The sequence below is a fragment of the Passer domesticus genome, chromosome 5 (assembly GCF_036417665.1).
Source record: "Passer domesticus isolate bPasDom1 chromosome 5, bPasDom1.hap1, whole genome shotgun sequence".
In the NCBI taxonomy this organism is placed as follows: Eukaryota; Metazoa; Chordata; class Aves; order Passeriformes; family Passeridae; genus Passer; species Passer domesticus.
Window position 1 is genome coordinate 37,924,594 of NC_087478.1, and position 27,466 is coordinate 37,952,059.

At 44.9% G+C, this 27,466-nt stretch overlaps 2 protein-coding genes and 1 long non-coding RNA gene across 4 annotated transcripts in view; 2 read left to right on the forward strand and 1 right to left on the reverse strand.

Moving 5' to 3' along the window:
- The first annotated feature begins 3,904 nt into the window (after positions 1-3,904).
- MYF5 (myogenic factor 5) lies at positions 3,905-5,566 on the forward strand. Its single transcript, XM_064419611.1, has 3 exons — positions 3,905-4,554; positions 5,018-5,093; positions 5,229-5,566. The coding sequence occupies exons 1-3, from the start codon at positions 4,048-4,050 to the stop codon at positions 5,420-5,422; spliced, it is 777 nt and encodes a 258-aa protein (XP_064275681.1). The 5' UTR covers positions 3,905-4,047; the 3' UTR covers positions 5,423-5,566.
- An 11,365-nt stretch (positions 5,567-16,931) lies between these two features.
- On the forward strand, positions 16,932-27,103 carry LOC135300293 (uncharacterized). Its single transcript, XR_010362147.1, has 3 exons — positions 16,932-17,439; positions 22,380-22,529; positions 26,404-27,103. It is a non-coding gene; the product is annotated as an uncharacterized LOC135300293 (long non-coding RNA).
- The window catches only part of LIN7A (lin-7 homolog A, crumbs cell polarity complex component), a 46,821-nt gene continuing 42,620 nt past the window's right edge, over positions 23,266-27,466 (reverse strand). Inside the window, exons 5-6 of one of the 2 annotated variants that reach the window (XM_064419613.1) lie at positions 26,895-27,107; positions 23,266-25,036 (exon numbers count right to left, since the gene is read on the reverse strand). In XM_064419613.1, coding sequence (XP_064275683.1) covers positions 26,895-27,107 — 213 coding nt within the window. In that variant the 3' untranslated portion in view covers positions 23,266-25,036. The remainder of the gene's footprint in view (positions 25,037-26,894; positions 27,108-27,466) is intronic. The other variant, XM_064419612.1, reaches the window with a different exon arrangement.

Below are 27,466 nucleotides of genomic sequence, written 5' to 3' on the forward strand. Positions count from 1 at the left end.
AAGTCCCCAGCCAAAGCAAACAGGGCCCTGTAATCACAAAATCAAAGGGCAATAACTGGGTAAAGACAAGAGGTTTGTGATTTAATGAAGTCTTTTTCCGGAGGGACCACGCACAAAGTCATCGAAGTTTTTACCCAAATGCAAGTGCCCCTGCCGCTCCCTCCTCCCCTCTGCGGGCTGGAAATCCCATGCTCGACACAGCCTCCCTCGCCTCTACCTGCTCCGCTCCCCTGGGAACCAACCACCTGCCCGCTCCCTCAGGAGCGGAGGGATGCGGGGCTCCGCCGGCCCGCGGTGCCCGGCGCGGCGTGGCACAGCTCAGCCGCCCGCCCGAGGTGTCTGCGGGGCCGGGAACGATGGCAGCAAGGCGGGGGAAGGGGGGAGTGGGTGCCTGCCTGCAGTGCTGCCGCGCTGACACCGCTTTCCCCTGAAGTGACTCGACCGAGGGTCTAAAGTCTTGGGTTTAGTTTTTGGGTTTGTATTTTTGTTGGTTTTTTTTCCCCTTTTGTTTCGTTGGGGTTTTTTGGTTGGTTGGTTTTGTGCATCTTTATTTTCCTCAGTGAAACCGCCCGCAATCCAGGGAGGGAAGCGGACAGCCAGCAGCAGGCTTAGTTCATTCTCTGAGCTCGGAGTCAAGGCGTAAAGAGGCGACACAGCAACTATTTCCACGGGAGAATTCCTGCGTGGACCACTGCTGCTTTGTGGACCCCGCACGACTTTTCCACAGTTTCCGTCTTTCTGTGGGGAATGAGCTAGGGATGGGTGCAGGGGGCAGGGAGGGAGGAGGCTGAATAATTGAACCATGTGCTCGCTGGGACGCCCGTCAGATAGCAGGAACTAGCACTTTTCCCAGTCTCAAGGCTGCTAAAACCCCCTCGTGTCCCTTTGATCTCTCCTGGGAGTCCCGGGGAGCCATCAGAGGCCAATGCCTTCTTCAGCTGTCCTCTATACAATTCCCTCTGGCAGGTACTAATGTGTTTACTTAGGTGCGCACGGTTCCCAGCGCTGGGGGGAACCAAACGTTTCTCACACGGCTGGAAGCGCCCGGCCCCGCCAGCCCGACTGGGAAACAATTTTGTTGCCGGGGCATCGCGGAGGAGCAGCGGCTGCGGCTGCCAGCGCCCGCGGACGGCGGAGCCGGGCGGAGCTGCTCGGCACCGTGAAGTCAGGCGCTCCCGCCGCCCTGCACGGGAGCCGGCCGGGAGCAGCGCAAAGGCGCTCCGGAGGGCCGGGGCTGCGGGTGCGCTCGGGGGCACCGCAAACACCTCTCACCCCCTCAGTCCGGTGACTTATGGTTTCGGTAGGATTTTCTTCTCTTAAATAGAAAGGCGTGGGACTTGGGAAAAGATGGCACGCTCTGCAGAAGGTGCCCACGTTGGATGGAATCCCTCCAGGAATAGGCGCGGCACGGCGATTTCTGAGGAGTGGGGAGGGCTGGGGTGAGGAACACCATTTAAAGGGATCCTGACACGTTCACCACTTTCTTTCTACCAGTGCACAGGAGCAGACAGTGTCTGATGCTAAGGCTGTTCCCGCTTTCCAGACTTGAGCCTCCTGAAATGCAGCACCATCCTCCCCCTCCCCCCACCCCGCCCTTCGCCAGCAGCCTCATTAGCCAGCGCTGTAGTTCGTGTTTTCTCCCCCCTTTCTTTAGTTCCACTCGCCTACTGCATTTTTGCAAATTTGTTTTGAGATCACTTTACCAGAGGAGCCGGGGGCTCTTTAAGGGATACTAATTACTGATTTTTTTTAATTCCTGAATGACAGGCCCTTCCATGGTTTCTTCTATTTCCCCAAAAATATTAAAGGAGAAAAGGAATGATTTTTTTCCAGCTCTTCAAATACTTTTGGGGAAAAGCACGTTTCTTAACAGCCCCAGCTCCTCTGAGTTAAGAGTCAAATCTGCGAGCTAAAGCTGTGCATGCCAGGAGAGCGGGATTGAGGGGCTTGGCGTTGTGCACCGGGAGATCTACAGTGCATGCTTGGAGAGAACCCAAGCATGCACCAATCCAGAAAGGTGATCGGAACTGCAACCGGGACTTTAAAGATCAAGTTTATTTGTGCATGATGCATAAATATGTAAACAGGTCTATTTTAGCCAGCGCAAACGCAGTAAATGAAATTGGGTGCGTGTGTTTGTGTATGCCTGTGTGTGCACACCACAGCCCAGTGAAGAGTTCAAGTTACTGCTGAGCAGAACCCCTCCTGACTGATGCTGTCTTAGGAAAACAGTAGGGAACTGTCCTGTTTCAGATGTGGCCCAACAAAACAGCAACCTGCACCTCAGAGCGTCAGAAGCCTGAAATCCTGAGCTTTCCCATTCTGTAACTTTACTCCTTTATCAACTCCCTGCTTTTCATAGAGTATTCATTTCAAAGGGGCTCCCCGTGTTTATGGCCCCAAATAAACCAAAGCAGTGCAGATGTAGCCTTCCCCAGCTTTTAGATATTTTTGCAGCGTTTTATAAGAAGAAGGGTGTGTGCAAGGTTGCTTTTCAGGAAAAATTTTAGCCTAAGAGTGGAAATCCGCCTTTGGGGGCTCTGGGGTGGTGGTAACGGGGAAACAAGGATGGGTTCACTCCAGCCCCAGGACAGGCCGAGCTGCTTGCTTGCCTTTCTCCGCCTTGCCCGTGCGGATCGGAGGGCTTCCCGGCGGTGTGCGCTGCCACAGGGCATCTCTCTCGGGAGACACTTCCCTACCGGCCTTGCTCGCTTGATCAGCGTCTCCCGGAGACAAGCGGCTCGCCGTGCCACCACATCAGCCCTTCCTGAAGAGAGGCTGACTGAAGGCCCCTTTTCCTGGGCACAAAAACCTCCTCCGTAGCGTTTGAACCGCTGCTGGGTCATTTGCTCTGCGTTTGAGTTAGCCTAGGTCACATAATTTTATTCCCAGGTAGGGAAGGTTTCCTTTGCCTTCTCATAATATTTTCCTCAGTTACAAAAGCCACCTGGATGAAACCAAAGGATTCCTGCGCGTTAGCAAATGCCTGTTAAATGGCTTCATTACCACTCTAATGACCCTTGCACCGCTCCGCTCGGCTACTGCTGCGGCTGGGGCTCTGCAAGGCTTTTGTCCCCTTGTGTAAAGTTACTTAGGGATTGCGGGGTTAGAAATTTTACACTTCCAGGAGGGGTTTGTTGCGCTGGCAGCTGGGACGCATCTGTAACGGTACAAGTTTGCCTGAAAGCAGAAAATTAGCAAGCCAAGGCACTGCTTGACTGTTGTGTCCCTAGCAGCTCCAGGTCACAAGAAAAGGAGAAAGAGAAAGAATGGGAATGGGATTTGTCTCGGAGCAAACACACTTTTCTTTTGCGAGTACTTTTCCTTGTGATCCGATCCAGTAGCACTAAAATCTGTTTTCCCTCCTCCTCGTCTCTCCTGGCCACAAGTAGCTGTGCACTGCTGTCCCCCAATTTGTAAATTTGAGCGGTTGGTGGCACAACTTTAATTACTGGACAAAGAGCTCCTCGAGATAAATGAACACATCTTAGGTCTAAGAAGAAGGTTATAATTTTTCAGGTTAGACCTGGATCATGGGATGTGGGAAATAAAGATGTGCAAGTAGACACTATAGGTGTCCTTCCCGAGGAAACGTGTGATGGGAAACAGGAGATGTGAACACCGAGACGAGGAAGGGCTCAGGAGCCGCTGACAAGTGGTTCGTGCGCGTTCACTGCCCCTCTTTCTCTTTCCATACCAAACTGCAAATTCACCGACTTGGTTGGAAATTCGGAGATGTCGCAATCAGTGCTTGGGAGGTCGTTCATTAGAAAAGTGCCCATCTCTCGGTGCGGAGCAAATTGTCTCCTGGGGACTGGAAGGGGCTTGCCCAGACGGCTCCCGGCAGGGGCTGTGGTGGGATATGCTAATAAAGACTGGCCTCTGCGGACCAGCCTCCCTTTCCATGTATATATAAGGGCCCCCCGCATCAGCCGAAGGACACTTGGTCTCGGTCCCTAATTACGGAGGAAATTGCCCCGGCGCACTGCGGAGCGCCTCGCCGAGAGCCGCGGGCCGCCGTGCCGTACCGACGCCTCCGCAGCAGGGATGGAGGTGATGGACAGCTGCAAGTTCTCCCCGTCCGAGCTCTTCTATGACAGCTCCTGCCTCTCCTCCCCGGAGGGCGACTTCCCCGAGGATTTTGAGCCCAGGGATCTGCCTCCTTTCAGCGCCCACGAGCCCCCCGAGCCCGCCTGCTCCGAGGAAGAGGAGCATGTCCGAGCTCCCACTGGCCACCACCAAGCCGGTCACTGCCTCATGTGGGCTTGCAAAGCCTGCAAAAGAAAATCCACCACAATGGACCGGCGGAAGGCAGCCACCATGAGGGAGAGGAGGAGGCTGAAGAAAGTGAACCAGGCTTTTGAGACCCTGAAGAGATGCACCACTGCCAACCCCAACCAAAGACTCCCCAAAGTAGAGATCCTGAGAAACGCCATCAGATACATCGAGAGCCTACAGGAGCTCTTGCGGGAACAGGTAGAAAACTACTATCACCTGCCGGGACAGAGTTGCTCCGAACCGACCAGCCCCACTTCCAGCTGCTCCGATGGGATGGTAAGATAGAGGCAGGAGCCACAGGGCTGTGGGGACCCCAGGACAGCCCGCGGGCAGGTCACCCTCGGCCCAACGCCGTGGGACCAGTGCCATGGGTGTGGGACGGGCCGAATGCATCCCGACATCAGGCAAAGGCGGGCGGCTCGCTCTAGAACAGGCCCCTTCCCAGGTTTTCCGCTGAGCACACACACGTGGGCTCTCCGGGGGTGCATGGGGGCGGTAGCGCTGCCCGAGGGCACCCTGCAGGCCCCCGGCGTCCCCTCTGCTGTGCCCTCAGCGCGGCCCTAGAGGGGTAAGGCTGGGGGAGAGGGGGAAGGCGCTGCCCAGGGCCGGCAGCCTGGCTGGGGCGGCTGCTTCGCTCCCTCCCCGCCGGCCTTTATGGCCCTTTCCCTTCTCGGGGAGCGTCCCGCTGGCCCCTGGGCGGGGGCGGCAGGGCCGGCACTCGCCCCTCGCTGTCTTGCAGGCCGACTGTGGCAGCCCCGTTTGGTCGGCGAGAGGCAGCAGCTTCGACGCCGTCTACTGCGCCGAGATGGCCCACGGTAAGCGCGACTCGAGCGGGCGCGGCCTGCGGGTAGAGGCGGGCCCGGGCACCCCCGCTCCGCGGGGCACTGGGGAAGGCAGCGCGGCGCCCGCGGTAACGCGCTGCCCTGTCCCCGTCCCTCCCCTCGGCGCAGGGTACACCGCCGATCAGAGCAGCGCCCTGTCCAGCCTGGACTGCCTCTCCAGCATCGTGGACCGTCTCTCCCCGGCCGAGGAACCAGGGCTGTCCCTGCGCGACGCCGACTCCCTCTCGCCCAGCGCCAGCATCGACTCGGGCCCGGAGACGCCCGGGACGCCGCTGCCCCGACGGACCTACCAGGCGCTATGAGGGGCCGGAGGGCCGGCACCCCGCGCCTGCCGCCGGGGCCGCCTCCCGCGCCCGGCCGCCTCCTGCAAACGCTTCTCGGGCGAGGGAAGCAGCCCCGGAGCCCCTCGGGCCGCCGCTTTCCTCTGGGGCCGCAGGCAAAGCGCCGCGCCGACCCCCGGCCAGGGATTTCCCGCAGCCCGGCAGGGCGGGCAGACCCCGGGGCTCGGGACACACGCGCTGCTCTGGAATCCCCGCTGCAAATAAAACGTGCTGTGAGAGAGCTGTCTGGCCGGCTGGTTCTTTAAGTGCATTCCCTGGCATGGGGGAGGGCAGCGAGACTCGGCTGCGGGGCGCCCGCCGGCATCCCTGGTGAGCCCCCACCAACCTCGGTGGGCCCTGGGCTCCGGCCCGCGGGGCACCTCCTGCCCGCCCCCATCACGGCAGGCCCCGGCCGCCATGTGGAGTCTTGCCGGGCTGGGGCCTGCGAGCTTGTCTCTCCTTCCACCAGTGCGTGGAAGTTGCCCCACTCATGGAGCAACAAAAACGTGGACCTTTAAATTCTCACATTGTATGTCCTGTTATGGGCAGAGTTTTCTTTATTTCCAAAAATTTTCTATCCTTTCCTCCCTGCCTTCCCTTCCCGTCCACCCCTGCAAAGCTCAAGTTTCTTTCACTGGGTATGAAGATGAACTGTGTATTCCAGAATTTGACCCTGAAATTGCGTGGTGACTCTGCTCTTAAAACAACTGTGTGATCTAGCTCTAATGCTGTGCTGGGGAATTTTACTTGTTGCTCTGGCAGAGACAAATTTAGAAAAGTTAGTAAGAACAAACCACATGTATGTCTTTCATAAACCACGAGGTATATTTCACAATATTCAGAAAGCAATATAGATTTATTTGCTCCTAATTACTTTGGTCTTTTGGTCCAGGATGCAAGTTCATTACTCTACATCGCTCTAGAAATAACCAGGTCAAATCTTCACGTGTTTTCAGATTTAACAAGTAGTTCCTTCCAGGTACTTAATTAGGTCTGTGTACCATGAAAAATTTTCATTGTTTTGCACTCTTCTAGATATAATCCAAAACTTTCTTAGTCAACCCTCCCCACCCTCCCCCCAAAAAAAATAAAGGAAAAAAAAAAGAGATGGAGAGAGAGGTTCTTTCAATTCATCCAGAAGTGTTTCATATGATAAGTACGCTGAGTGGGAAGGGGTATATACACCTCACCATTGTGGGATAAGGATGTATTTGCCGTTTGTGTTTGTGTTGCTAGCACTCGGCAGCCAAGGAGCCTGGCAGTGCTATTTCACCTCTGATAAATCTTTCACTTGAACCCAGCCCAGCTGAGTCATGTCACCAAAAGTTATCATCTGACTGGCCTTTGGCAGCATCTCTGAACCAAAGATAAAAGAAGCCTTTGCTTAGGGATGGCTCTGTCTCTGTAGCCCACTGAGGGTCTCTGTCCCCCCACAAGGGGCCACAGAGAAGGTGAGGTGGCACCTGCCTTCCTGAGCCTGCAGCAGGGCAGTAGCAGGACACAGGGCAAGGCCAGCCTGCCCTTTGTGCAAAGCCTCCCTCAAAATTACTTTCTGCCCATAGCCTTGAGGTAAGTGCTCTTGTGGAATATTTCAGGAGGAGCCTTGACCAGAATGGGCTTTCTGTGTATACAGATATGTCTGAATTAATCATGGAGCAGAAGTGGTTTTAAACCCCCGAGTTGCAGTCATGCATAGGCACAAACAAGGTATTCTCACACTCCTGTCATTGCAGATGCTCCAGCAGTATGCAAGTGCCTTAGCACAGACATTGTCTTGGTTCTGGGGGATCACTTCCCAAGCCTTCTGTTCACAGGAATCCTTATGCAAGACCGTGAACATCACTGGTTTTATTTCCTGGCTTCTCACACTCTGCTGCAGCGTTGCAGTGTTTGCTCCTCTCAATCAAAATACCATCCCAAGGATACTTCTTATGCTCAGGATTTAATAGAGTGCAGATGATTTTAAATGGTATTTTAAAGTGAGCTAAGCTAGAGAACTTTCAGCATTTCATTCTGCACAGTGCTGACCTTGGCAAGTGATCTCAGATGAAGTATGCAGAGTAACACTAGCAAATCACATGCTGGTAATGTACACCTCTCTTTGGCTGGCAGACATTTTAGGAGTCGCAAAAAGGTCAATACTTCTGAGAAGTAGCTTTTCAGAGTGTGAGGAGAAGCATTCTGTCTGTAGATGTTTGTCTGTAGGCTCCTATGTCCTACTGCAGTAGTTTACAGCCTCTAGGTTTTGCTGTATACGTTTGGGAAACAAAATCTTAATTCCAGGACACATATGAAAAAAGCTCCCATGAGGTGAAAAGTGCAGTAGGAATGGAAGGAATGGGAGTGGATGTTGTAAGGAATGCAAGTGAGCGCCATAAAACTGCCTTTAGTCTGTGGATTGGGAAGAACAACAAGGCTGTTGGGAGGTACACTGTTCTGGTCAGATTTTACATATTTCATAGTAATACTAATAAGTGCAACTGAAAAGAAAGATTTGTATTCTATTTGAAACATGTTAATTTAAGGAAGGCTGTGCCCAGAAATAAATAAGAAGGTGATGGTCCAGACAATTTGAGCTCCACCTATCCCAACTCCTACTATGTGTAGATTGCTTAAGGCTCTGGGACAGTGTGTAGTGGCCTCACAGGCAGGCAAGCAGGTGCAGGGATGCTTCATAGTGTCAGAATAATGAATATAGCACAGAAGGTGTGTTACAGCAAGTTTTCTGACTACCACTCGCTGCAAGAAAGGGCATAATTCTGTACACTTTTTAGAATACAATAATGTTGTATTTTACCTCTGAAAACCATGCTTATTTGGCTTAAATTCTGACCGGGAGAGGCAGTTGAGCTTTGGTGGTTTTTTTTGGGTTTTTTTTTTTTGTTTTTTTTTTTTTGTTTTTTTGGTTTTTTGGTTTTTTTGTGTGTGTGTGTGTGCAAAGTCTCTTGTATCTTTTGTTAATAAACCAAACAGAGATCTTTAGCGAAATACATATTTTAAATTCAGATCAAAAAGGACATTTGTACATTGCAAAACTAACATAGAAACCTGGAAAAGATCTCTTAAATATAACATCAAGACAAAAATCTTGCTTTCTTAATGTTCAAATTTCTTGAGTTTCCTGTGTGCAAAACCACTCCTTTTGCCTGTAGGAAAAGACCAAGCTCTTTCTTTCCTGTGGTAAGGCTTAAAAGGGATACATTTTAGTATCACTTTAGTATTACATTTAGTAATTAGTTCTTGGAGGATGAAGGGATCTTTATTTGTAGTGCTTGTCTAAATATGCCTAGGAGCACCTCAAATTCACAGCTACAATTCAGTGGAAATTAAGCATCTCTTCTTCCCAGTTCACCCAGCTTATCAGGAGTCAGACTTCACCACAGCAGGCAGCTCACCTCTGCCCACCCTAAAACTTCTCCCTCACTCCTTTCTTCCTTCCTTTCCTCCTTCTCCACCTTCTCTTCTGCAGAACCCTTGAGTCGCTCATCACTTCTCCCTGCTCCTCTCAGCTGGACCTTGGCATGCTGGAGGACTCACAGCTGGCCAGCTGACTTCTGACCTTTGGCAGCTTCTGCATGGGGTATCAGCCTTACAGCTGGCCACAACTGCCTTCCTGGCAACTAAAGGCCTAATGAGCTTGGCCAGCTGGAGAATGGGCTGGAATCCTGCTGGCTGATTTGACCCTGCGTGAGGGATTGAGGGGTTCACCCCCAAATGTGGAGGGAGTGAGCAGTGCATTTGTCTATGTGCTGCTGCCCCAGGGCATTAGAGCCAGGCTTCTCCTACAGCCAATTGGATTACTGGGATGACTGAAAAAAGAGACAAAAAAAGAGACAGCAGAGCTGCTTTTTCTCATGCTTTTTTTTTTTTTTTGAGTTTGCTGTTGAGTATTAGGCTTCATTAGTGGCTATCACCCTCACTGCATCTCATGGTGTCCACTCCACAGAGTCCAAGAGATACCCCATCCACCATACCAGGGCTGGGCTGAGGGAGTTATTCCCCTTCCCAAATACAGTGGGATATATTGTCTCTTTATCTAGCATGTGCCCCACTTTCTTATCTCCAGGAGGTTATGCATCTTGGACAGTTGCAGATATCATGCAAAACATTGTACTGTTGTACTGCTACTTTCTCAAAAGTCTCCTGCTTTCCACTCCCCTGACCAGCTGAAAGGCATCATTGATCCATCGAGTCTGTTTGCTGCTTGAGCATTAGTAACCTTTATGAGCTGCCTGGCAATCTGCTAAAAAATGTTGCTGGCTATGATGCCAAAGGCATTGCTCATCTGTGCTTGAAAAAGGTGATACCATAATATATGAGGGTCAGCAGGCCCAGAGAGAGATCAGAAAGGTGTTTCAGTATCTGCATTAAATCAGGTGAATTTGGGTCTGACACTCTGAGAGGCCTTCAGACCTGGAGTAGCAGCAGAGAAAAAAATGTGCATTTTTTCTCATTATTTCTCTAATCTTCGGTGAATAAGTGCTTTTGAACTGATACTATTTTCTGTTTTAAAAAAATTTGAACAAGTAACTTTAAAACCCCTTAACAGCTGGCTGGAGTAGAGTCAGTCAGTCATCTGGAGGTGGCTGCCTCTGCTCTGGTCCTCACTGTCGTGGTTCTGTCTCCTTTGGATAGTATCAAGCTGATATTGGGAGCAGACACCACGCTCTTCTCCTCTGGGTCTGTGCCTACCAAGAATTGTCATTATGAGCCTAGGACTCCTACATTTCATTAATATTGTGTCTTGATCAGCTGGGAGTCCTTCTGGCCTTTTTTTCTCAGGCTGTATATAATGCTGTGAATTCCCAAATAGTTTGGGAATAATTTGGCTGTAAAACTTCTTCAAATGGATGAGCACCATCCTCTTGGATGCCTGCAGTAGTGAAGACTTATACAGTACCTAAATAGTAAGATTTGAGCTCATAATCCCTGCGTGATTAAATGGGGATTTTTCTGGGCCTCATCCTGAGTTTAAGCATTCACCCTCCTCTTCCTTGCAAACTCTGTGCAACTGTTTACCTGGTCACAGGTAGTGTGTGACCTCCAGTGAGGAGTTTGTTCCTGTTGTGCAACTGGCCGAGGAAGACACATCCCATGAAGGTGCTTCATGCAGAGGGAAAACAGACACCCCACAAATCTGAAGTTGTTTGTTGGAAATATGGGTGAATTAACACCCAGTGTGGGTGAAAGTGCCTGTCTCGTATTGGGAATTCCCTTTGGAAGACACACCTGGTGACAGAAAAATTGGGTTCCTGCTGAAGCCAGGAAGGTCAACACAGAAAGGGAGGGCAGTGGTCACACAGCTGTATGTGCAGCTACTCAATATGGAGTAAAGGGATGGTGAATCTGGGCAACTGGGAAAAAGTTTAATAACTCTAAAATCCCTTACGCTGAGCATGAAGTAGAGGAGAAACCAAGTAAACAAGGGCTGAGGCAGCTGTATCCTACCAGTGCCTGAAACACACATTTCTCACAGGGTTTCATAAATTTCTCACGTGTTTATTTCCTGGGTGAAATACAAAAATGACTGAACTTTGAAACATGAAACTTGTTATTTCTAAACTTCCTAGTAAATGGGACAGTGAAACTCTTTTTAGAAGATTACTTATGAAATTGAACTTCTCAAGCAGAAGTGGTCTGCTCTGAGGAGCATCCTGACCGTGTCTGCCTCCCACAACCCACATCCCGATTGATCTCTTTTCTGTGGAAGATAAGGACTATGAGAAAAAAAGAAATATGTATTTTGGTGTATAGTCTTGCTTTAATACATTCTTTCAACAATACCATTATTTCTTACATTCCTTTTAATAAAGTGAATAGTCCTATTTTTTTACTGCTTTTTGTTGTCCATTTTTTCTATCTATATAGAGTTTTATTGTTGATAAGCAATGCGCTTGTTTACATTAATAAGTTTGAGTCCCACTTGGGTTGAATATGTCCAGAAACATCTCTTTATCTTCATGTAAACTCTCCTTTAATCAGAAATAATGTATTGTAAAGTACAGCTAGACAGCTAGCTGTACTTTATAATTATTCTTCCTGCATCTCCACTGAAGCCCCTGGAGTTTCACCAGGAACAGATTTGGGCCAGAAGGCCTAGAGTATAGTTACAATATATTCGTTTTCTCATGCTTCAAAAATGGACTGTTTATGCGCCAAGCTGTAAAGTGATATTCGTGATGACTGAAGCCTGAACAACGTTAAAATATCCAGATCCTCTGCTCCAAATCCTCTGGTATCCGAAACTGTTCCTTTGCTTTCAAAAGGAGGGGTTTATTGCTGCTGAGGGTAAACAAGGGCAGGGGCACAGCTTTGGTGCTCAAGCTGAAATAAGGACTAGCCTAGCTGATACTGAAGCTTAACTGCAGCCAGCCTATGTGTCAGAAGCTGCCCCAGCCCCCAAGTGTGCCCAGGGCCCTCTGCACCAGCCCAGCCTTCCTGCTCCTGTGGCAGAAGGTTTCCATTGATCCTTTCAGCTCAGAAACCCTTGTGAGACTTGCTGCCCCATTCCCAGAGGAGCCCCCTTTTGAGAGGAATATTTCTTTAAATGAAAAGTACTGTGGAAAATTGCTTTTTATTGCGATTATAATGGATACAGTGGTTCACATAACTTGCAGTCTGCTTGAGAGCCAGAGCCCACACTCTGTTCACACACTGGCATATCAAGCACAATCATGTTTTCTGTTTAACTTGGCCACAATATCTAGAAGTAGGAGCTTCAAATTGTGCTCACAATAACTGCAGTGTTGTTTTGATGGTCTTGAATGCCAATCAGCTCTTGCTAAATAGGTATGATACGGTAGGTACCTCCTTAGCATAGTAGTTATTGATTGGGAGTGAGTGCAAGGAGCTCTTGAAGGACTCTTCCTCTGGAGCCTAATTATTTAAAAAAAATCAAAACTTTGCCTGTCTGTTTAGTTAGAAAGAAATCTAAGGAGAAAATGTTGCTGAACACATGATAAAACCCTCCACTTTTTAAAAACAAATTTCAGATCTGTTAAAAAAAACCAGTATGTCTAAAATGTTACAGTAAGATCCAACAAAGTTTATTTTCACATCCTTTTGAACCAGTAGAAATACCTGTGCACAGACATACTTTATATATGCAGGTTTTAGCAAGTTCAAAGCCTAAAAAGGGAGTCTGTCTGGGGGAAGGAAGAAAACCAATGTTGTAGTACTACCAGATTCTTTACTTAAAATGACATAGGACTATTTTTGGGGAATTGGTCATGTGATGCTTGACTGAGTCTTCAACCCCCATATAATTTATTGTATGTAATCCTGGTATGTTATATGTAGATGTCTGTAGTGTCTCAGGCAAAGCCTTTGCCCATAGCTTTACCATCATACTGCTAAGGTGATCCTTTCAGAAAGCTATGGGCCTTTAGAGATCTTACAGCTCCTGGCAAACAGCAGTTCTGCAAGGGGGAGATTCTGTATCTTTCAGCTACCTGAATTGCTCTGTTTGATTCTAATCTTGGAGTTCACTTGGTTAAAATCTGTGAGCAACATCTACAACTGTTCTAATTACAGGAAGGACTGTTCCTGGCAAATATTTATGAATGGTTTATGAATGCTTTTATGTTCCTGTTTCCTGTTTCCTTTTGAAAAGGAGAGAAGCAGTGTATAATCCAGTTGAAAATGTGGGTTATCTGAGAACTGCCAGTGCTGTAAGAATTAGAGCATTGCCCCAATATGAAACAATTCTTAAAATTTTCTGATGACGTGTGTGCTCAGGCAGGATTTGGCAGGTCAGAGCTGACATCGGTGCTGTTCAGCATGGCAGACACGCAGACCTGGGCTCTCACTTAGAGCTGGAAGCAGGGAGAAGAGCTTCTGGATTAATTTTGATGCTGTAATTCTCCCAGTGCAATTAAATGAAATGAAGCACCTGGTAAGAGAAGGGGAAAAAGCCCTGAATCCATATTGAAAGCATATGCTGTGCATCTGAGCCAAATGTGACTTAAATAGCCGTAGCCTGAAAATTGGAATTTTTAAGCATAACACAAATCCAGCAGAAAGTATAACACACAAATACTTATAAAATTAAAAATAATTCAGCAGCACCCAAAGATAAGAACATTGTAATATATATTCTTCTGGTCTTAATAGAAGTGCCTGCCTTCAAGTGACACCCTGCACTTCTGCGAGCTTTTACTCCCTCTGGCTTCTCGAGAGAAGGCTGCTGCAGCTGAGGTCCTTTTGGGTGCAGGAATTCAAAGCTGAAGAATCCTTTTTCCAGTGGGATTATTCTTTTTATAAAGCTCTGTGTGTGTGCTGGAAAAGCAATTTATTTTGTCACTAATGTGGGATAAAGCATCATTATGCTTCTCAGCTGTCACTGGGGAGTATTTGAAAGTGGTAAATCTATTTTGGGCCCAGTAGTAGCTCTAATCATTCCAGTCTGAATAAAAAAAGTAGGAAGTACAGGACACAGTCTGAATTCTGCTTCTCCATCCCCACCACCACCACCCCCACTTCCTCCCCGCAAAAAACACCAAATTCTGAAACTTAAGGGACAGAATTTCTACAGAATGTAGGATTTTTAAAAAATAACATTTTATAAAAATGGCATTCTTCTTCTGTACTTCTGCTGAAGTACAGAATTTTAAATATGACTAAAAAAATCAAGTGTACTATTTAAAATGTTGAATTATACAGGATTTAGGCACTTTACAAAATCCTATGGCAGACGAAGGCTCAAATTCTCTGGGGGGATTAGGTGTTTAAATATAGCTGAGAATCAGAGACTGCAGGTCCACAATCTGGGTTAGGGACGCCCAGTGCCAAGGGCCTTGTCCTTGTAAAGCTGTACAGAACACTGGGAATACGGGAAATTCTCAACATATGGGACGAGGCACCTGGGCCCCAGTGTAATCTCTGGGAATATGTAGTGTGAAGCAGGGCTCTGCTTAAATATCAAGAATTTGATGAAGAACATGTCTTACTTAAGTGTCTTAATCTGGATTGGAATATAGTGTCTTTCCCCAGTCAAGATCAATCTGTCCATCTTTCTTTCTCTCTGTCTGCCTTTTCACCCTGTGCCCAAGCCCTGTGTTTCATGGCGTAAGCAGGGATAAGTACTTCATTTACAAAGTAAAAGGAGGTGTGCAATTGTTCTGCTTTTTTTAACTGGGTTGTCACAGCACTCACTCATGGTGTGGGAAGATGAGTTCGTGCCCTTTTCTGATTTCTGCTTCCTTTTCCCCCAGGTTCTGGGATGGATGAGATGTGTGGCATGTTATCCTCTCTTTCAAAAGGGCTCTGTGATCTTTTTGATCATGTGTCTGGAAGTACAGTTATACTGTTGGTGTTTCCCATCCTGCAAGGACAGCACATTCAGTCCTGTGACAAGATCTTTCGTGTGTGCTCAGACATGATGGGAGCAGTCTGCTCATCCTCATTTTCATGCGTGTCCCTTGCAACGTGTACTTTGGTCACAAAGGAGGCATACTCCTCATTCAGCACAAATAGCCAGGGTCAGGACCCACAGCCTGTGCCTATTCTTCAGACTGAGTGGATATCCTGGAGCAAGAGCCTTGTAACCACTGGGCTGCTGAAGAAGGTGGATCTTTGTGGGCTGTGAACTGGAGACCTTGAGACAGGAAATTCTATCAGCTCTGCTATGGTCTGGGTGGAGTGTGAGCAGTAGGAGCAGTGAGGTCCTAATCCACCACAACTGTTTACTGAATGACTTGGGTATTTCTTTGGGTATTTATAGACTTCTTTGCCTTCTAGAGGAGGTCTCCTTGCCGAACCTCATCCTCTTAGGACAAGCTAGAGCTATAGGACAATTACAACAAGGTTTCTGATAAACATCAAGTATACCTACTGGAATAGCAATGTATAATAACTTATTCTCTGCCTTCATCAAATATTGGAGGAAGTTTCTTTCCAGTGGTCACCACACTTTGAATAGTTATGCCCAAGGATGGTGAACAGGTTTGCAATATTACTTGTAGCAACTGAGAGCTACTTGAGTAGCTGAGAGTCACTTGAGTGACTGAGAGTCACTTGAGTGAAAAACAAAGAGAAATCTGTGCTACCTGCAGGTATTTGTAACCTCTGTTGTTGAATTGAATTCTGACTCTGTGGGGAAGAAGGTTAATGAATTGAGGATGAAATGGCAGTAATCTCAGGCATATATCTGGAGCATGTTGTTGTGTTATGTCTCTTATATTTCGGAGAAAATTCAGCTTCAAAGTGCAGCCTTGTGCTATCTTAAGGACTGGTGAGTATCCTGCGATCTTGCAGCAGATAATAGAATGTGGGCATCTTTTTTCCAATGGTCAAGTCATTCCTGGCTTAAATACCCTCAAAGTGAATGTGTGTGTGGACAGCGACTCATGAATAATGATGAAGGATATAGCAATGTCCAGGCAGAAATTTTTTGTCCTTTAGCCACACCACAGCAAAAGCCGGTGTAATCTAGCATGATTCCTTACATGCTTGTATTCTTCTGTGACCAGCATTTGTCAGTTGGTTGCTTTTTTCTTTTTTTTAACCTCTGTTCCCTAAAATCCTGTGACTTAGAGTGACTTAAAGTGGTGGCAGTCACTCATGTCAGATTCCTGTGATTTTGCACATTTAAGGATGCTAAAGCAGCAAGGTCCATCTCACAGTACATAGGAAGCATCTAACTACTTATTCTGCATGAACCTGCTTATCTGCCCGGAAAGGAAAAACTGATCAAAAAGTGTACTCTGCCTGAATAAATCCATCTGCTATTACTATGCACAACAAAGAGCCAGGCTGCTGTTTATACCTCTCAGAAGCTGTTGTGATGTGGAGTGGCATCAAAATGCACAAAACCATTTTCCATCTGGGTCCCTGGGGAAGTGTGGATGCTGTCCTTATGCATTTAAACTGAGCCTTTTTTCTGCTGCTTCCCAAGCTTCTCAGTTATAAATAATGCTGATCCTGCTCCTCTACTCAACCCTAGCGAGGCCACATCTGGAGTGTTGTGCCCAGTTCTGAGCTGCTCAGCACAAGAGAATCATGGAGCTCCTGGAGCAGGTCAAGCAGAGGGCAACAAGGATGATTAAGGGACTGGAGCACCTCTCTTGTGATGATGGGCTGAGGGAGCCGGGCCTGTGCAGTTAAGTTGTTGATTCAGCATCGTCTGTCTGCTACGGACATGCACAGACACCATTCTGTGTCTCAGTTACTGCCTACCACTTCATACAGTCAGAGTTTGCTTGCCTTCTGTGCATGGATCTCTGGCAGTTACTGTTCTGTGGTAAAACTTTTTGTGCTCATCAGCTAAAATGTTGCAGTCTGCAGCATCTAAAATTTAGGCTTCTTAACTAATATATTCTAGTAAGTTCCCTCTGTAGTGAATGAAGGAAAATAGGCATTTCCCATTATTAATATGAGATGCAAGAGATAGAACTACCCAATATATTTTCTTCAGTGACAAGCTGGGAATAGGATACCCCTACGAACAAATCAAGAAGCCACAGTACTTTCAATGGGGAAAGTGAGAAGTGGTTTTATGCTGCTACACTGGCTGAAGGAGAAACATGTTAAAGCTCAGGTGGGAATTAGGACTAGCAAGGGAGAAGGATGGAGAAGAATGATTAGAAAATTCTTCTGTCTTCACTGGGAAAAAAAAAAAAGGGTGTTATATTGTGTCAGTAACCATTACACAGATGAGGTGAATTACCTCTTGGAGATAATTATTCCCTCAGCTGTAGAGAGGGAATAGCTGCAATTAATTGCACCTTCACTGACACTGGTCTCTGAAAATAATGTCAGGTGTTTTGTCTGACTTAGTCACTTCTGCTGTTTCAACAGTGAGTTTCATGGTCAAAGAAACATGCCAAATCTTCATCTGATTTGACACTTGGAACTTTTTTTTTTTCCCTCTTATTTTTTTCCACCTTTGAAGATTGTCATTCTTTGACTCTTGGCTTACAGAGCAAATTTGCTTTAAGATTGCATTCATCTCCCCAGTAAGCCAGATCACCTGCGTAGCTGAGCTGAATAATTTATTAAAGGTAAGATGACTGTATCTAAAGCATGCTTTGGAGGTGTACAAGTTGTAAGGCAGACAGCTGCTGAGGGTTCATTAGTTCAGCAGACTCTGGTTGGAGGCTCTTTTGTATTGCAGTGAAATCACTTGCACTTTGTTGGAGTCCATGACATTTCTCACATCCTTGCTCCATGCAGATTTAAATAATCATCCTACAATTAGCCAGGGATACAGGGAAGAAACCAGCTTCAGCCAGCCACACCAGCTTCAGTGGAAGACTTGTTTACAGCTGTCAGGAGATTATTATTTAAGCAATTGGCATACATGTTGACAAAATATATTTTTGGTCTCACCTTGCCTTAAAGTGTAAATTTGGCAAACAGGACAATTCCAGGATGAGCATAGGTTTCCTGTTACCCTTCCTTGCCTAGAATTGTAACCCTTGTAAGAATCAGGGGGTTTCTAATGGAATTGGAGAACTTGGGCTGCTGTTAAGCACCATAGAGCATGAAAACTGAACATTGTTAAGGACATCTGGTCCTTGACAAACAGTGAAGGCTGTCACAGCCTGGGTTTTAGCTCTGGAGCTTGCTGAAGGTCAGACTATTTTATCATTTCGACTTCTTTCCTCTATCCATCTAACTACACAGTGGTGACAGTTTTCTGAGGGCTCCTGTATTTGTCAAGCTGGTGCTTCTTGGGGTATTGCACCCTCTCAGCCTTTCAGAGAGGAATTTGCCTGAGAATGTAAGATGTGGTATACAAAATGTAGCTCCTAGTTTGTTTTCCCTGCTGAAGAAATAACTTTTAGATGTCTGCATACTTAAGCTAAATATCAAAGCCTTGATTAAAGTTGTGGTGGAGGAAGAGGAAGAAATTACAGGAGTGTGTAGAAGGTGAGAAATAAAAATGCCTCTAGAACTAATCCATAGATACACCTGGATCTAATGATCCAGGATTCTATTTGGGTGTCCCTCTGAAGAGGGTAGTGCCAGGCAGTGGTACAGACTCTTACCATCTTTGAGACAATCACAGCTACAATGGAAACCCAATTTGATAGCTATCTTTGGCAAGTCCCTTGCTAAAAGCAGAGCAGTGAGAGATTCACGGCTTGCATTGATTTGTTACTGCACCTAGTTTGCATGGCTCCCTTCAGCAAGGCATGGAGACGTGCTTCATCTATCATTAACGTCAATGTAGATGATACACTTGCCTAGCATTTGGGACATTTTTTTTCATCAGCAGCAGCAACAGCAGGTGAAATGTGATCAGACCCTGTGTGCAGTCCAATACCATGTTAATATTTACATTAACCCTAGAATTATTACCCTGGTAAGAGCATTGCCTTTATTGACATAATCCTACTGCTACTTGCTGTCTTTAATCTTTTATACTGCCATCTTTTATACTGCCATGTATATCAAGTTCAGTTCTGAACTGTCCACTCCCTGTAAAATGCGTGACAATGTGCGGAAGGAATGCTGCGTACATCTGTGTGTGCAGCTTTTTAACCTAGGAGGAAAGAAGCCCGCAGCAGCGACAGTGAATGGCAGCTCTCGGTGCCATGAGCATCGCTTCACACTAGGCGTCTCCCTTGGCATATTTATGCAGCTGCGAGCTCCGCCGGCCATGCTCCCTGAACGGAGTCAGCAGCAGCTGGGGACACAGATAGATTCGTACAACGGGGCCGTAGACTTGCTACAGTGCCGTACACATGGTGGAGACAAATATTGCTCAAAAGACCCAGTCAGCACTTATACTTTAGCCTGAGTTAATTGATGCTTAAAGCCCCTTCATATGCCCAAGTTTTTGTTTTCCTTCAGGGGTATTACGACCCAACAGTGAATAGTTTAATTTCTTTCTGTCAACCCTACAGACAAGATAAGGACAACATGCACAAAACAGGGGCTTGAAAGGTGGTGCTGGTGTAAGTTTCGCACTTGAAGCATGGTGTTAGTAATGAAATTAATAGTTGTTATGTGTTTGACCCTGGGAGTTTAAGAAAGGCTCTTCCTTTCCCACCCCTTACTGGTAGAAACTTACCTTGAAATAGAATTTCAAAACAAACAAATGTTTATCATGGATGTCTTATTATAATACACTTTCAACTAGATCCTGAAGACACTGACTCAGTGTTAGGATGCTGCCAGTTTTTACCTGTGAAATTGCATTTTTACCTGTGAAATTCCAGACAGACAGGGGTCTACATGCCAGATGTGATGGATTTTCTTCACCTATAAACCTCACTTGTGTGTGCACAGTGACTCTGACCTACTGTGTGTGTGAATTCATGGTGTAATGTCTCAAAGATAAGGAGCTGTTTTTTAAACCAGATGAGGGTGTGTGGTTGTTCCACAGTCACTGTCATGGCATAGAGTGCTTTGTCAGCAAGGAACTAAATAAAAGTGAATTTTGTCACCTGCTGAAAAAGGGGTGACTCAGAAAAAAGGTGACTTTCTCAACATATCTATATTTTTTCAAGGTGTATCGGTGTATCTATCATTTTTCATGTAATGCAAGTAAGAGAGCTGACTATGGTGGCCATGAGAGGGCAGCTAATGGATGTGGAGTGTAAGTGAAGAGCGGAGCACTCCAGAAGGTGGACATGGCAAAGCCTAAATGCCATATTTAGCTGAAGAGATTATATGTAATGAAAAAGTGTGAGGAGTGGCTCAGCCAACAAAAAACTCACATGGAAAGAAGGGTAGGGAAATACTGCAGTGGGAGAGTTGGGAGTAACTTTGTGGTGACCTTTGGACTCTTTATCAAATTGAATTTGTGAAGCCAAAAGGTGGAGTGATAGGAAAGAGATCAGTGAAATAAATCTGAGTTGCTCTCATCTGAGTTGGGGCCACTTGCCCACCAAACTGTTCGTGGCTACCTTAACATACCCAGAATTCTTCCCATGCTGCTTTTTTTAAAGTATTTTGTGTTGTTCTTTCCAAAAACTGCTATAAGAGACATGGGTTTATCCTCTCAACATAAAAAAGTAACTTGTTCAGATGAAAATAATATTCTGTATTTCTGGAGAAGTCTTCATGGACATGGGAAAAATTTAAGTATCTTCCCTCATCTGTAGTGCACTGGCTACTCTGTACTTCAGAGGTTGTACTTTATGTTTCTTCAATTTCAACAGAAATGGTTTGGAAGTGTCTCCTGGGATCCAGTTTTTAATTTGGCCAGTTTACAAGATAATCCCAGGCTTCCAACCGGTTATAAGTGCAATTTATGTTCATCTGTTTTGGGATGTCAAAATTAAAAGGTTGGGCAAGATTTACAACTTCAGGCTTAATACAGTTTTCCTTGAAATGAACATGAATTTGTGTGTCTATGTGTCTAACGTACCCATTTTGAGAAAACATGCTTAGAGTTCTCTCAACTGGAGAATTGCTGGTGGGGAGAAACTAATAGGACTAATGAAGAAAATCTCTGTAGGACTGGGATATGTTTGGGTATCACCTTTTTGCAGCACAATCCAGCTTCACACATCTCAGAGAGAGGAAGGAAGAGAAGAGGGACTCTTCTACCCTATCAGCTCTTTATCACTTTGACAAAAGGAATTGCAATTGCTGAATCATATGCTTTTATTGTGGTCCATGAGCTGACAAGAATATGTGAAAATAACTGTAAGAAAGTAAATGGAAAGCTGATCAGAGGTTAAACTCCTATGTGACTTTTTTTCCTCTTGGATCTTGGCTGTTCCTTTTAGACATCTGCTTTTGTAATCTTTTTATTTAATCCTAGATAGCTGCAGGTTTTAGATTTCAGAAGTAGGCAAGTTTTGCTATGACTTTTGTTATCCAAAATTCCTACAGTGGAAGTTTAATGGCTGTCATTTTTGTGCACCTCTGTTTGTAACCAGAAATCAAAAGCAATAGTTCATCTTTTTGGTTGCAGGCATTGTAAAATGCACACACACTAGCCTAGTGCTGGGGTGGCAGTACAGACTTCTGCTATTAGCATTCACAGGCTGAAGCTTGTTACAATCTGCTCCTGTATGCACCACAACCAAAGCATTTTGCTAGCAGTATCTGTGCTGAGCTCTTAAATTTCTTAGAGTGGTTCAGAACATACATCTGTAGTGACAGGAATCTTACAAACCAGAACATGTGCAGAGCCTCTTGGTTATCTGAGCTATGTATGTAGAGGTTTAAGATTAGGGAATTCTTACACTGGGGACTTTTTATTTATTATTTCAAAGCTGTGATGAGTGTAGCAGCAACACCCCCTCAAAAGCCACTATTTGTTCCAAGCTAGTAGTTTAAGTTGTTTAATAGTGGCTCTGCTTATGATCTTTTTAACAGAATGTCTTATTACAGTATGTCAGAGACAGGTGGAATGAATCACATTTAATGGATACCTCTAACTCTTGACTTTGGAAACAGTCAGTGTAAGCTCCACAGCTTGATTTTGGACAGGTGAAGGTAGAGACAATGAATTCAGCAAACATGTATCTAAATCTTTCTGTTCATTCAGACTGCATTCACTTCATGGACAAGCAGGGCTAACATGGGTCTGTTTGCAGGACTGTTTGAGCACATCCCTAATTCGTCCTGACCTTCTCATGGCTAAACACAATGAGCTGTATGTCTCATCAGATGTGTACTGCAGGAGGCAGCACATTCTTGCAAACTGGCCCAGAATATTCTCAGGTTTAGAAATCGGTTTTGTTTTATTGCATGCAAGATATGGAAATGGTCTCACTAATACTTATGGAGGGACAGTACTGCTTCTAGCTAATAATCCACTGCTTACACATGGAATAGTCCTTAGTACTTCCAGACACTTTTCTGCATAATTCTAAAATCCAAGCTGATGAGCTTTTTGCTTTATCAAAGACTATGGAATTCTTCAATCTTGTAAAGTGTCAGTTACATCAAATGTCAGAAACTGAAAAACTATGGCTAGCACAGCATCAACTTCACTACGTAAATATCACCAACCCTAAATCTCTATTATTATTAGATCCTGCATCTGGATCTTTGGTGTAAGCGAACATGATGCAAGAGCGTGTGAACACTCCTTTGGCTACTGTAATAAAGAGACAAAAAAGGCACCTTGGATCTCCAACCTCAGTTTGCTGCTACTGCAGAGAAACATGAAGGAGCCCCAAAGGTAAATATAGGCAATAAAACTCACTAAGTTGACTGAAAGAATATCAACTTAGCGTAGTGTAACAGCAAATGCTAGGAGACCAATCAGTTAAAATACAATGCACAAATACCAGCAGACCTGAATGTGGAAAGGGTTGTCTTCCCTGCACTTCTTCTGTATACTAATTCAGCTCATGTGCACATGTGGAAGTACCCTGGTAAAGCAGGACTAAATACATTTAGATCACAAATGAAAATACTGACTACAACCAAAACCATATCACAGGTTTAGGGACAGTGGTTATTTTGTGATTAAGTAGCTGTTTTATTGATCAGTAAGGGCCATGAAAAGCAACAGAAAGTTATTTCCTCCTGTTTCCACTTCAAAGTTATTGCAGGTTCTTACTGTTAAGTGTTGGTGAAGACTAGAATGTTAATTTTAATGTGTATAAATAATTTATTGAATAATAATATATGAAAATGAATTTTATATGCTTCTCTATATGAATGACAGTCTAGTATTGAAATTTATGAATCAGCACATTCCACTCAAATTTTTTGAGGAAGAGGAGGGAAGGAGGTTGAGAGGTGGTTTGAAAAAGTGCAGTACAGAGGGCTGACTAAATCTGAATACTTGGTCTCTGAAAATGCAGCTATCAGTGTAATCCAAATCATATTGATGAGATACATGACAATTATATGCAGTCATAATAACTTAAATACTTTCAATATTAACAGCAATGCCTGTTTGCAAACAGTTTTAAAATAGGTACGTACAATTTTATTAAGTATAAAAAGACACCGTGCAGAGCACAATACAATATATTTCATCTTCAGTTCTGGTAGTTCTCAAGCTCCACTCTCTTAATTGATATTGTCACCAATGATCACTGAATATAATTACCTCTCTGTATAAAATGAGGCTTCTCTAGATGAATTCATGCTGTTTGGTTTTAAACATACAGTAATTTCCTTTCAATGGCTACTTACACTGATCAAACACTGTCAAGACTGTTGGCTAGCCTGCATTTGGTTTCTAACATATGCTATGATACTGCCAGCTTACCCTGTTTTGCTTTGTCTCTCTCTGGTTGAGAACAGACCCTCCAATATATTAATTGTTTCTGACTTTGTTCCAAGTTCACAATCAGAACACAGTTTCTGACCATTTGTACATTCCATTCCTCACATTACTGAACTTTCACTGACATCAGCATGAGTTTCCAACATGCAATGTCTGTATGGTTTTCCCCTAATCTCCCCCAACTCTCTTCTAACGAAGCATAGAAGGCATGTAAAAATGATCATTTTTTTAGGATTTGAGGGTCTATTTTCTTATTTTCTTGAAAGCAGACGACACAGCCTTCCAGCTTTGACTATCTTCTTTGGAAAAGCAGACATGTAAACTTAAGAACTTACAGATTTTGCTTGCACATTCCAATTCAGTTTAATTACAAAAAAAAGTCAGAATTGTAATTTCAAATTGATTTAAATGATAATGTGTGAGTCTTAAAAGAAACAACTTACACTTCCTCCTCTCTAAAATATATTAACATTAGTCTGGAAAATAAATTAAACAATACAGAAGTGCAGAGATTATGCTATCACAGTAATATCTGCCAAACAAAGCTTGGTCTTTTGCTAACATTAGCTTACTACATTTGCAATACATGCTAAGCAAAGACCCTACTTCTCTAACAGGTACATTCAGACAATATATATTTTATTGAATAAATATATAATATATCCAGTTATAGATTTCTGAATAGTAACTATAATAGATACAAGCAATACCTACGTTTAAAAATACAGTTCTAGGCTTCCCTAACTTTACTACTAATAAAATTAAAGTTGACCTAAAACTTTCTCACTCTGTTGATGCATAATAAAATATATGGAAACACCAAGAGTAAAAAGCCAATTGCTTCTACAAATGGAATACTTTATAAATATAGTAAATTGCTATTTCCAGAGGGAAATCTGAAAATTATGAACAGGAAGTTAGGTTAAAACAGCTCTACCAGATATAGTACAAAGTGGTTATGAAGTCTGATGTACAAGTTTGATGTCTGTGGCAAAATTTTGAACTGATGTTTTTTCATTTTTGGAGATAATTGTAGAGAAAGATCCTGCTCTCAAAAGCAGACAATCTTAACCTCCTTAAACAAAACTTTCAGTGTCTAGAGAAAGCCAGCTAGTAATTTGTCAGAGTAAGGAGTGCAAGATGAGATCAAACAGAATTATTTGGAAGCCCTGGACTTCACTGTTTCATAGGGTTTACCAATCATGCTGTTCTCATTAGGAATAGTCACAGAAGTAAAAGGTATCTGTGACTGCTGTGTGCTGAAAAGCCTTATCATGATGGTGCCCTCCCTACAACTCACTTTAGTCTGGTACTGTACATTCCCCAGATGAATTCTGTTTCATGTTCCTGTAGTTGTTTTCTTTTGCTGGAATACAAGAGTACAGCTCTGGTTGCCTGATTACTGAACTCTTGATTGAGGCTTCTTCTTCTTTCTCGAGAACAACCTAGAATTAAAGAAACACATTGCTCAGAGAAAGCAGAAAGAACTGAAGAACGAAGCTGGTGGCTGTCTCTGCCTGCCATTTTTGCCTTTCAATTTAAAATCAGCAAAAAATCCTTACTTGTAAAGGAAATTAATTAGGCAACTGAAAACAATTAAAAACTTCATGTGCATGTCAGTCTCCAGCGATGGCCTTGGTTTACATAGAAATCCCAAACTTACTTCATGAAATACTACTGTTTATACCTGAAATACTACTACTCTTGTCTGAGTTGAGGCCCTGAGGTGGGATTCAAAACCTCCTCAGTGCTCTTGTATGCCTCAACAAATCTGGAATATTGGTGGTCACAGGACAGGGTGTTTACAAGGTGGATGTTTTCCTCTGAATACCAACAGAGGTCAGTGTCAACACTGATAAGGGTGAAACCATCACTGGGAGGTTCAGATTTTGACCATCTGGGAACTTTCTGAGTCGCTTATTGACTGTTTCAGTACATGTATACTGTTTTAAGAAAAAAAGGCTATGAGATGAGGGTTGGGATTTAAGTCATTGGGACATGCTTCCTACCTGATTTTATTTAGGCAAATGGAGCATATCTGTAAATGTATTCATAGCACAAACTCTCACTGATTTCAGAGCAACTGCATATACAGAGAACCTCTTAACCTCACACATCACTGGGAGACTTGCAAGCCTCTTGGAAATTACTGTGATATTCAATGTCAGTTAAGAGTAAATGAAATACTTGATACCAAACTGCATCCAAAAGCAAGCACTTAGAAGTGCCCTGCAGAGTGACCAGAATGAAGTCTGGGTTCCCTGTTGCAAGGAAGAGGCTTGGAAGACTTTTCTTCACCTATCACCTGCAAATTTTGAGGTTTCATTGTAAAGTGGTAATAGTTTAGTTGAAAATGCTTTAAACTGTCTAAACCTGGTGGCATATTCTTATTTGTCATAAATGCTCTGGTTGTTAATATAAAAAAACATTTTGAGAACTTCTTTCACTTACAGATAAACCGGAAGTGCATACTGGCTTTTGATCTCAGTGTTATTAGTTGGAAACTGGCCTCAGAATTTGCTAGTGCCTTTAACGGGCAATCTTTGGGCCACGTCCCTGCGCTTGCCGGCATCCCATGCCTTTTGATGGCTTTGAGTTTGGTGAAGATTTTTTTTTTTTTTCAGTTTGCATGCCACGGCTCTCATAACTTCCCCTCCAAGTTGTGTCTTCCTCCTTGACTTTTTCCTCTGTTTTTGTAGCATCTGTGAGGTTAGTTTTGTCATGTTTTGACCTACTGCACTGCACCTCATGTAATCCTGGTCCATTTTCTTGTGGTCACTAAATTTCCCAATTTCTTTTTTTTTTTTTCCAGTATCCATGCCATGGCACTCATATCCTGTTTTCAAAATGCATCTTTACTGGGAAAAACCATGTGGAAATGTACCAAAGAATAAGCTCTGCTCATCCTGACTGCAGTATGTGCTGGCTGGTACCCAAGGGTACCTCCAGGCACCTGACTGCCCCCCTTGGGACTCCCTCCATCTTGTCCACATCCCAGGGTTTCATGTCAGCCACTAGGGCTGTCAGCTCCTGCCCCAGCAATGCCCCAGCAGACCCAGTCTCCAGCTCCCCATAGCCCTGCCCTGCCCAGCCATGGGGTCCCACTAAACTGGGCCCACTGTGGGCTCATGTCCCAGCCTGTCTGTATCCCCAGGCAGGCACCCAGGCCTGGGGCTGCCCTGCTCCTGTCTGGAGCTGAGATGGGCTCTGGCAGCAGACGCTGCCCTGACAGACCCCTGGCAGTGGCTGGCTCAGGTGGGGTGCTGCCAGTGGACTTTAGGGAAGAACAATGAATCCTCTCACCTACGACATATGGTTTTGCTGTGTAGTTTGCTGCTGCTGCTGCTGCTGAATGAGCAGTTGCTGCTGTTGTCGGCGCCGGGCTGTTCTCAGCTTTTCGAAGCGAGCCTCCATCTCCTCCAGCACCTTGGGAGTGTAGCGCACCACCAGCTTCACGCTGTCCTTGGCCGCCTTCAGCAGCTCCACCGCCTTCTCGTGGTGCTCTCCTTCCACACTCTGGGAGCAGGGAGAACAAATTCAATGTGAAAACAGTGCTTTGATCTAGAGCTGTGTCTTTTTCATGTGAAAAGCGTGTCAGAGTTTTATGTAGTTTCCACACCTTTTATTTTTTAAGGGACCACTAAAAAGAAAGCATTAAGTAAGACTTATGTACTGCTGGGCATGTATTAATTTTCAAGTCCTGATTTCTATACTAATGGTGCTTGGAACAGTAAATTTCCAAAACAGGGAGGTGACTCAGCTGTTAAACACAGTATTCAATTTCTACCATTAAGTGGACTGACTGGAGTCATAAGCCTTTTAGGCATGCGCATTGTTACACACCTTAAGAAAAAAGGAAAATTTTTCTAACGGTG

What these genes read in the sequence shown, in the direction of transcription:
- MYF5 (XM_064419611.1), top strand. Translation starts at nt 4,048, where the DNA reads ATGGAGGTGATGGACAGCTGCAAGTTCTCCCCGTCCGAGCTCTTCTAT. An exon ending in CCAGCTGCTCCGATGGGATG is followed by an intron (nt 4,555 to 5,017) that starts GTAAGATAGAGG and finishes GCTGTCTTGCAG; the next exon opens with GCCGACTGTGGCAGCCCCGT. An exon ending in CTGCGCCGAGATGGCCCACG is followed by an intron (nt 5,094 to 5,228) that starts GTAAGCGCGACT and finishes CCCTCGGCGCAG; the next exon opens with GGTACACCGCCGATCAGAGC.